The following is a 10,664-nucleotide window of genomic DNA, read 5'->3' as shown; positions in this document are numbered from 1 at the left end:
TCACAACTATTCTCGACCTAGACCCAGATAACACTAGCCAATAATCAGAGGTAGCATAGAAGCTGAAATATGTATACAGCTTTAACCTATACACTAAGAGCTTCTGGTCTACCCAACAAATAAGAAGCATGGAACCTATCAGGTTTTTTGATGCCAAACCTTACTTTCTTCCTAGATGTCAAAGGGTTAGTTACCTGCTTCCATTCCTACTGATATTTTCTACTTGCTTTTTCTTCTTTCTCTGGTTTTGGGTAAAATAAGTGAATAAATGAATTAATTAACTATCACCCTTTCTATCCCACCTTCCCCAAATCAAAGCAAGCACATGTCTTATTTCAAATTTTTCAAATGTACAGTATTTATCACTATTACAAATATCATAGTAGTTTGTAAAAATCATTACTATCATCATTTATCATCAGCAAAAGAGGAATTGGAAAACCTCTTGACTCCTAAGGTCATGGTAACTAAAAAAACAAAAGAGGGGCCAGCAGATGGTGTAGAGGTTATGTTGCTGGACTCCCACATAGCTGACTGCGTTTCAAGTCCCATATCAGATGGCTTGAAAAACATGCTAGGTGCATGTGCATGCATGCCCAAGATCCCAGGAGGAGAATGGAGAAGGGATTGTGGTGTGGCCATCCCTGAAATGGGTGATTTCTCACTTTCCCTCTTGCTGTCTCTGTCTCCCTGTCTCTCCAGAAAGTGCATGTGCACTAAGGCAAAAACCTCTTAAAAATAAAAAGGAAACAATGAACCACTTTCAGGGAAACTCAGAAGTAGTTACTCCAGTCTAAGTTTTAAATTTGCAAATACTATTGGAATGCTTAGATAACTTGTGGTTCATCTTATATATAAATTTGTTATATTCGTATATTAATTTCTCAGGAAGAGTTTGTTGGTTGAGACATATAAAGTAAATACTTATAGGAAACAACATATAAAATTTATTAACACAGTTTGAAATGTTTGAAGGTATTTAATTTAGCCAGGTTTAATAAATGCTGCCAAATGTTTTTCAAAGTCTCTTTCTGAGTGATTATTAATATCTGTTTACACTTAGCTGGATAAATAGAAAAACAGTTATACACTTAGCTGGATAAATAGAAAAGCCTAATAAGATCTATATATTTTAAATAATAGCCTTAAAAAATTGAATGCCATTGTTCACAATGGCTAAGACATGGTACCAACCCAAATGTCCACAGATGAATAGACTGAAAAAGTGTGACATATACACACTATAGACTACTATTCAGCCATAAAAAATAAGCCCCTGGCATTTGCTAGAAAGTGGATGGATATGGAAGAGTTACTGCTTAGCAAAGCAAGTGAGACTAGGAAAGAGAGGCACTGGATGTCTCCACTCAATATATACCTATATATATCAATATATAAATGCCAATATATTTCTATGGCAGAAACTGAAAGAAGCATGGAGAGTAATTGTGGATACTAGAGACAGTATGGAAGGAGGGTGGAAAATGGGAGAGGGTTAGAGGAAAGAACTCAAGGAGAAAAAGAAAGAAGAAAAACATTTAAAGGATACAAAAATGGAAAATTATCTGTCGATGATCACATGTATGATAATATCTTTAACTGAACTAATATATAGTATATTCATGCTGGGAAAATTCCTTTTGCATGCTGCAATAACATACAGTAATTGTATAAAAATAATTAAAATATATATAAAAAATGCAGTGCATACACAGTGATGTAATTAATAAAAGACAAGTTTATTTTAAATGTTAAAAAAAAGGAAATAAAACCATATGTTCAATGTTAAAAAAAAAAAAAGTGAATGTCAGTTTTTTAAAACCAAAAATAAATTCATAGTCTTTGAATAGTCTCTCCTGGAAGCAAAACCATTCTTCAAGACAACAAAAAATACCTATCGGCGGCAATATCGGCAGCAATTATTATCATTTACTACTATATGTGATTCATTCTCTTAGGCTTATGATTTTTAAAAATTAGCAGACTAGCCCTGTAGCCTAATGGTTAGGGGAGCTGGTCTCAAATGGCCAACTGTGGTTCAAATCCCAACCCTGGTGGCTTAAAAAACATGCCAGGTATGTGCCTCAAATCCCAATAGGAAAGAGATTATGACAGTAAGCACACCCAGTTATATCCATTTTTGTTTTTTAAAAATGGATAAATCCAGAGGATATAATACTAAGTAAAATAATTCATTCATTAAAAGACAAATACCAGGGGTCATCAGGTGTTATAGTGGTAAAGAAGCTAGACTCTCGGGGACCAGCAGTTAGAGTAATGGCTATGTCGCTGGACTCCCACGTAGTCGACCTCGGTTCGCGTCCTGGACCCGGTGGCTTACACTCACACGTCTGTGCGTGTGTGCCCAAGATCCCGAGAGGAGAATGGAGGAGAAGGGATTGAGGCGTGGCCATCCCCCCTGGGGGGTGATTTCTCACATTCTATCTCTCTGTCTCTCTCTGTCTGTCTCGTGTACACACACGCCCTATAGCAAAAACAACAACAACAACAAAAAAAAAACCTCTCCAAAAAAATAAAAAGAAGCTAGACTCCCAACTGGCTGACTGCTATTCAAGTCCCAGACCGACAGCTTGGAAAATATGTGTCCATGCTCAAAGTCCTCAAGGAAAAGGGATTGAAATATGGCCAGATTGAAATATGGGCATTTCTCTAGGGAGTGATTCCTCACTTTCCTCCTCACTGTCTCTCTTTGCCTCTCTCTGGTGAGCACACACATCCTACGGCAAAAAGCTTAAAAAAAAAGAAAGACAAATACCATGTATTCTCATCCATTAGTGGAAGCTAAAATTCTAATCACATAAAATTGGAGAGTAAAATGTGGATACCAGAAGCTATAAAGGGGAGACAAAAAGGGATAATGAAAACTTGTTTAACAGGTACAAGAATGAATGGATAAACAGAATGAATTCTAGAGTATTTTAACACAGTAGAGTAACTACAATTGGCAACAATCAAAATAGCTAGAAGAGGGGCCAGCAGTTAGTTAATGGCTATGTCGCTGAACTCCCACGTAGTCTACTGTGGTTTGAGTCCTGGGTCTGGTGGCTTAAACTCATGCCAGGTGCATGTGCATGCATGCCCAAGATCCCGAGAGGATGATAGAGAAGTGATTGCAGCGTGGCCATCCCCACTGCGGGGTGATTTCTCGCTTTCTGTCTCTCTGTCTCTCTCTGTCTTTCTGGTGAGTGCATGTGCCCTATAGCAAACAAACAAACAAACAAACAAACAAAAACTCTCGAAAAAACAATAGCTAGAAGAGAGAATGTTAAACATTCATAACACAAAGTAATGATAAATGTATGAGATGGTGGATGTCAATTGCCCTGATTTGAACAATGAGGGGACTCCAGAAAGTTTGTGAAAATAATGAAATTAAAGCATGAGTTTACTTTGGTGCAAAATAATTTTGAAATTTACACATAGTTTTTTCATAATATACATTTTCCATGAACTTTTTGAAGAATGTGTATTCACGCATTGAAAAACCACACTGTACCCCATGAATATGTACTATTAGGTCATCAGGAATATCATGAAGTGTTGTTTTTTATGCAAAAATGCATGACCTAATATTATACGTCAATTTAAAAAGTATAAGGGGCCGGCAGGTGGCATGGTGCTTACGGAAGCAGGACTCTCACACGGCCGACTGAGGTCCGAGTCCCAGACCTGGCAGCTTGCTTTCTCACTTTCCCTCTCTCTCGCTCTCTCTTGCTCTCTGGCCAAAATAAATAAATAAATGAAGTTAAATAAAGTAATTCTTTTTAAAAAAGTATAATAAACATTTTTTTCCATAAAAATCCAATTCCTTTTTACAGCTTGAAATGTGTCAACAGTGAATGGGATCATTTAAAAACCACAACACTTTAAGCACTGGTAATTTCTGAGTTCCTTCCTGCCTTTCTGCTTTCCTGAAGAGAAAGTTAGTAAAAAGTCTTTAGGCCTTGCTAAAGTCAACAGATGATACATAAACAAGATAGTTGTTTCACTATTCTATTTGCAAAAGGTCAAGGGGTGACAGGAAAATAGAATTCTATTGAGGTCAGAATTTTATTTTGATCAGAATTTTATTGTGGGAAAATCAGTTGACTATTTAATTCAGTGAAATATTTATGAGAATAAAAAGTACTTTTTCAATTTTTTTTTTTTTTTTTTTTTTACTAGTTTGCTATAGTGTGCATGCACTTGCCAGTGAGAGAGAGAGAAAGAGAAAAGTTATGTCCAGGAAAGAGATAGCCACACAATCCCTTTTCCTCCATTCGCCTCTGAGGATACCGAACAAACGCCTGGCATATTTTTCAAGCTGTCAGGTGTGGGACTTCAACTGCACAGTTGGTCATGTGGAATTCAGTCAGCTTAGACACTATGCCACTGCCTGGCCTACTTTTCCAATTTTTTGAACTATCAATTGTCTCAATATTTTTAAAAAACTACAGAGAATATTACAGAAAAAACAGAAATGTTAAATATTCTGTTCATTTTTCTCCATCCTTGCAGGTAAGGCTTACTCTGAAATTGGTGTGTATCTTTCTTCTCTGTATTTTTACACTTTTTAATGTAAGTATGAAGGAAGGAGTAAAAAATAATATATTATGCTGCTTATTGGATTTAACATTTTATACAAGTGGCATCATTTGTCTGTTTTTGATTTTCTTGCTGCTGAGGTCTTATCTAAAAAGTCTTTGCCCAGTACAATATCATGAAGAATTTCTCCTATATTTTCTTGTAGTAATTTCATAGTTAGGGGTTTTACATTTCAGTTATTAATCCACTGTGTTGATTTTTATGTATGTTGAAAGCTAAGGGTCTAGTTTCAATCCTCTGCATATGGATATATATTTTTTCCAGAACTCTGTTGAAGAAATGAGATTGTCCTTTCCCCAATTTGTGTTCTTGAGATTTTTGTCAAAAATCACTTTTTGTAAATACATGAATTCATTTGTGGTTTTCTATTCTGTTCCATTACTTTAAGTGTCTGTTTTAATGCCAAGGCCCTGCTATTTTGGTTACTATAGTTTTTTTTTCTTTTTTTGGAGAGGTTTTCGCTATAGGGCGCGTGCACTCGCCAGAAAGACAGAGAGAGACAGAGAGATAGAAAGCGAGAAATCACCCCCCCAGGGGGTTTGGCCACGCCGCAATCCTTTCTCCTCCATTCTCCTCTCAGGATCTTGGGCACACACACACACGCGCCAGTGTGTTTAAGCTGCCGGGTCCGGGACTCAAACTGCGGTGGACTATGTGGGAGTCCAGCGACATAGCCATTAGGCTAACTGCTGGTCCCAAGTTTTGTAGTATATTTTAGCCAGGCACAGAAAGACAAATATTGCATGATTTCCCTTGCCATGTAATTGAAAGTTTATCTTAGAAAGTAGAGAATAGTGTTTTGTTACAGTCTCACTAATGTAGCAGTTAAGTAAAAAACAGAATATCAAACTAGTTTCATAGCCCTGTGGCAATTCCAAACTGCTCATGATTTTTTTTTGGAAGTTTTTTTGCTATAGGGTGCGTGCCCACGCCAGAGAGACAGAGAGAGACAGAGAGACAGAAAGCAAGAAATCACCCCCCAGGGGGGATGGCCACGCTACAATCCCTTCTCCTCCATTCTCCTCTTAGGAGCTTGGGCACGCATGCACATGTGCTGGTGTTAGTTTAAGTCACCGGGTCTAGGGCTTGAACCGCGGTCGACTATGTGGGAGTCCAGTGACATAGCCATTACGCTAACTGCTGGTCCCCAATTGCTCATGATTTTTAAAAAATAAATCAGAGATCAATTTTAATGAAAGTTCAGTAAAAGAGAAAACCTGTCAAATAAATAACCTTTTTGCTATAGACTCAATGTTTCTGTACCCCTTAAAATTCATGTTAAAATCCTACCCCTAGAGTGAAATCATAAATTTAATCAATTGCTTATAATTTTAAAATAAGTAAAATAAAGTGCACCTTAAAAAATGATATATTCTAGGATCATGTTAATGTTATCTTTTTTTTTTTTTTGGAGGGATTTTTTCACTATAGGGCGTGTGCGCTCGCCAGACAGACAGAGAGAGACATAGAGACAGAAAGCGAGAAATCACCCCCCAGGGGGGATGGTCACGCCGCAATCCCTTCTCCTCCATTCTCCTCTTGGGATCCTGGGCACGCACGCACACGCGCCCGGCGTGAGTTTTAAGCCACCGGGTCCGGGACGCGAACCGCGGTCGACTACGTGGGAGTCCAGCGACATAGCCATTACGCTAACTGCTGGTTCCCGATGTTAATGTTATCTTGACAGTAAAAAAATATCACCCCTAGGAAAGTGCTCATGATTTTTAAAAATACATACTGATTTGGTTCATTGGTAATTCATTTGGGAGTCTGCATCCATTCCATGAACTGAATATTAAATGTAAGAGCTCTGCCTCAGGAGGCATTTGAACAGCATTCAAATCCTAAACCTGCTATTTATTACTGTGTGACTTCAACCATTTTCTTATCTACAAAATACCTCTTAAAATTGTTGTTATTTCTAAATAAAATAGTATAGTGTACTAAAAACGTTCAATAACTGGGGGCGAGGCTAAAAAGCTATATATTTAAGTCAGTACTTTTTATAAACCTTGAATACAGACTATCAATTAAATTTATATTATCATTTTAGCCAAGACTTAAATTCAGTGAGAAAGGAGAATATGGTTACCTGGAAAGGCAGGCTTTAGTTACAGCACTGTGAAGATTTTCATTAGGATACCGTGACAGTCGACGAGAAATCCGTAACAATTGTCTGGTAGAAAGTGATGCTGCCAATGACTGCGCCTATCGTGTGGCAAAGACAGCCTGTTAAGAATCTTGTTTCGACTTGCTAAAGTTCCTTTAGATAGCTATCATAGCAGAATTCAGTATTTCTAAAGGGCAGGGCCAAACTTAAAATAAAAACGTGCTGTTAATGAATTACGAATTAAAAATAAACAGAAAGCAATTTACATTCAAAACATCCTCAAAGATAGCTTTTTAAAAAATCTATAGAAAGTACTTATCAATGAAATGCAATTAAAGTATTAAAGTACATACGGCACTGTGCCAAGCGTCGTATGTACGTGTTGGAGGTGGGCAGGTTGGATGAAGGAAGGATGTTACATAATACAGCTACATCTGACATACAAATAGCCCTTAGGTACAATTTATTTGTTTGGGTTATTTTTTTTCTGCTCATATAAAGCTGATCTGCTAAGATATCCTGAAAATGTTTCGAGCTTTAAGCAAATCTGTCACTTTTGAAAGAGAGAAAAGGAGTTTAGGGCAATTCAGACCATGCTCCACAGAGGTGTCAACCAGTTTTTCACTTAGGTGGTAACTTACTGTTTGGAATCATTCCCCTACGCTGTCAAAATAATTTCACTTTGCTTGCTTACGTTCTCCTAAATTCCACTAACAGAGTAACTAGTATAGAATTTAGAAAATGGTAGATACTCAACAAATAACTGAGTTGACATTAACTTGAAATTCTCTTGGCAAATCTTATAAGTTTTGGAGTTTGACTGCCTTCCCATTTATTAGGAGTGTGACCCTGGCAAATTATTGAGCCTCTCTAAGTCTCAGTTTCCTCATCTTTAAAAGGCAAGAATAATGCTCTCGCCTTTAAAGTTATGATAAGGCTTAAATTAGAAAATGACTCTCAGGTCAGATACATATAGGTGATCAAAAAATAGGAGTAATTATTATTAAAACACTTGTCCTATATATTAGTATAAATTTAATGAACCAGATTATTACTGGCCTAATTTCTAATTTAGATAACAGTACAAGGAGAGAGGAGTTTTCACTGAAAACCAGAAAAGAGAAGCACATTTGAAACAATTGGATCTTTAGGAGGGCTGAGCAGGCCAGAGTGAAATGTCACAGGGTGGCAAGGGAGTAAAGTGAGTCTGAGCAACTGACAGAGATGAAATTTAATAAGGGATGGGCTAGTCCAGTGCCGTGGTTAGGGCAGCTGGATCCCACATGGCCTACTTTGCGATTTGAGTCCTGGACTGCGGGCTTGAGAAACATACTGGGCATGTGTGCATGAGTGTCCAAAATCTTTTAAAAAATTTTTTGTAGATATTTTTGCCGTATTTGGCATGTGTGCTCTCAAGGGAAGGAGAGAGACAAGACAGTGAGAGGGGAAGAGAGAAATTACTCCCCCAGGGGATGGCCATGTCACAATCCCTTCTCTTCTAGTCTCCTCCAGGGAACTTGGGCATGCATGCACACACGCCTGGCATGGGTTTCAAGCTACCTGGACTTGAACTGTGGTTGGTCATGGGGGAGCCCAGTGATGCAACTACTATACCGTCTGCTGACCCCAAGTACCCAAAATCTTGAAAGGAGAGGTGAAGGAAGGATTGCAGTGTGACCGCCCTCCATAGGGGATGCTTTCTCACTCTCCCTCTCTCCCTCTGTCTCTCTCTCCAGTTATTGCACACATCCTCTAGCAAAAAAAAAAAAAAGAGAGAGAGAGAGAGAGAGAAATTAATTAATGAGAGGGTCAGAATGAGTAATAGGAGGATGCCGGAGCACATTTCCTTATTTTAAAGATTTACCTAAGGTCATCTATGTACATCCCCAAAAAGAAAAAACAATGAATTGCTATCTCCTCCCTTGTTTATTTAAGAGCTCCGTGTTAGACGTTGGTCTGTATTATATTTCAGCTACAACATAGGTTAAACAGTACACTGAAGAACAAGGTTGGGAACATGACCACCATTTATGACATAATCATTATTTCTATTAAAAATAATACATTCTCAGTTGCAAAAAAACTCATCTTACAGGCAAACATTTGGTCCATCCTTGTTTTCAATAAACTTTCATTCTACACAGAGATAATATTTAAGAAACCATAAATTACATTTCAAAATATATAATTTAATGCTAAACTAAGCAGAGCTGCTGACAACTGCTACAGGGCCTTAAAATGTCCATGTGGGCAGGTGAAGAGCTATGATCAAGGCATGAAAGTAAAAGGGACAGAAATACATGCAGAATGTGAAGAAATCAGCCCAGTTTTACTAAAGGATCCTGCTGGAAGGCTTGATCTCAAATAACAAAGACCTGTGAAAGACACTCCAAGGAGTTTGGTCTCATTTTTAAAGGCAATGGGACTTTGTTATGTGCAAAGAAGTAACATCATTTTAGAAAGATTAATCTGGTAGTAGTACGAAAAGTGGTTGAAGAACAGAGAGACCTAAGACAGGAAACCTACATTAAGCTACCTATGAAAATATAAAGCACTATAAGAAGATTTACAACATACTATAGGGGTTACAACAATAAGACAGGATACAACAAACGTTTGCAAAGACTTGTCAATTGAGTGGATAGGAGAAAGAAGGAAGTGCTAAAGATGAGATTTAGCTAGTATTACCGAAAGTATCAGAAGTTAAATATGACTCAGAACTTCTCATCTTAATACCTGGGAGCATAAAAAATTCCTATTTCGATCATGGAAAATACTTGACAAATGTCTCCAAACAGAGGATTTCAACAGTCTTATTAAACCAAAAAGTCACTTTCTAGGGCACCACATTCTAATCTCATTCAAAGCATCACACTGAATTCAGGCTGCACATTTCACTCCAGCAATCAGGAAGGATTTCTCATGAACTGAAGAACATCAACTCTCCGCTGACAGTACCAAAAGGTTTTGCAATAAGAAAAAAAATCAGAACTAAGCTTTATAACAAACCATTTAAGTATTGAATAAAAAGTGCTATAATTTCCACTCTCACATCATTATGAATTAAAAATTAAGAGTGCACTTTAATTTTAAAATAACTGATGTATTTTCACATTTATAGTACAAAATTTCTAACTGCAATTTGATCTTGCAAAAAAGAGGATGAGGATGTGAAGTATATTCCCTAACTTACCATGGATAAGATTATACCTCAAAGCATTTTTCATATTAGCATGATCATTATGATCTTAGCTTATATATGTAAAGGTTGTCATCAAAAATAATTTTTAATAATTTTTCTCTTCTTCCTTTAAAAAATAAATTCTTTCATGAAAGCGTAACATGTTCTCAAAGAGTGAAAACTCTAGGAATAATCTGTTACTAAATTAATAATCAATTGATTTATGTATTCCTTTGTCAAAGATTTAAGTGTCTACTATGTGCCAGGCACCCAACTGAGAAATAGAATCAAAAGCATGAACAAGACCTAGCCTCAAGAAGTTCAATACTGGGCCCGACAGGTAGCATGATAGTTAATAGTGCTGGACTTCCACATGGCCAACAATGGTTCGAATATTGGACCTGGCAGCTTGCTTTCTCACTCTCTCTTGCTCTCTTTCTCTCTGTTCCTCTTTGGTCAAATTAAAAATAAAAAAGGTTAAATAAAAATATTCTTTTTTTTTTTTTTTAAAAAAAAGGAGTTCAAATACTAATTGGTAAAATAAAAATTATCTTTAGGGCCAGCTGGTAGTGTGGTAGCTAAGGTGGCTGGATCCCACTTGTCAAATTCACGTTTGAAATCCTGACTTGGTGGGCTTGAAAAACAGAGTGGGCGATGTACCTGCATGCCCAAAATCCTGAGAGGAGAAATGGAGGAGAAGGAATTGAAATGCGGCCATCCCTACCTGCAGGGGATGCTTTAGTTCTCTCTTTCTCTGTCATTCTCTGG

The 10,664-nt window shown here is 37.3% G+C and overlaps 1 protein-coding gene across 1 annotated transcript in view; it reads right to left on the bottom strand.

Moving 5' to 3' along the window:
- VWA8 (von Willebrand factor A domain containing 8) overlaps nucleotides 1-10,664 on the bottom strand; it is a gene marked incomplete at its 5' end in the record, with an annotated part of 402,506 nt that overhangs the window by 250,862 nt on the left and 140,980 nt on the right. The window contains 1 exon segment of the mRNA XM_006155509.3: nucleotides 6,698-6,813. Within this exon segment, the coding sequence (XP_006155571.2) occupies nucleotides 6,698-6,813 (116 nt within the window).

Source organism: Tupaia chinensis, unplaced genomic scaffold (genome assembly GCF_000334495.1).
Source record: "Tupaia chinensis unplaced genomic scaffold, TupChi_1.0 Scaffold000458_2, whole genome shotgun sequence".
NCBI lineage: Eukaryota > Metazoa > Chordata > Mammalia > Scandentia > Tupaiidae > Tupaia > Tupaia belangeri.
Note: the sequence above shows the minus strand (reverse complement) of the source record. Positions and strands in the feature narration are given on the sequence as shown.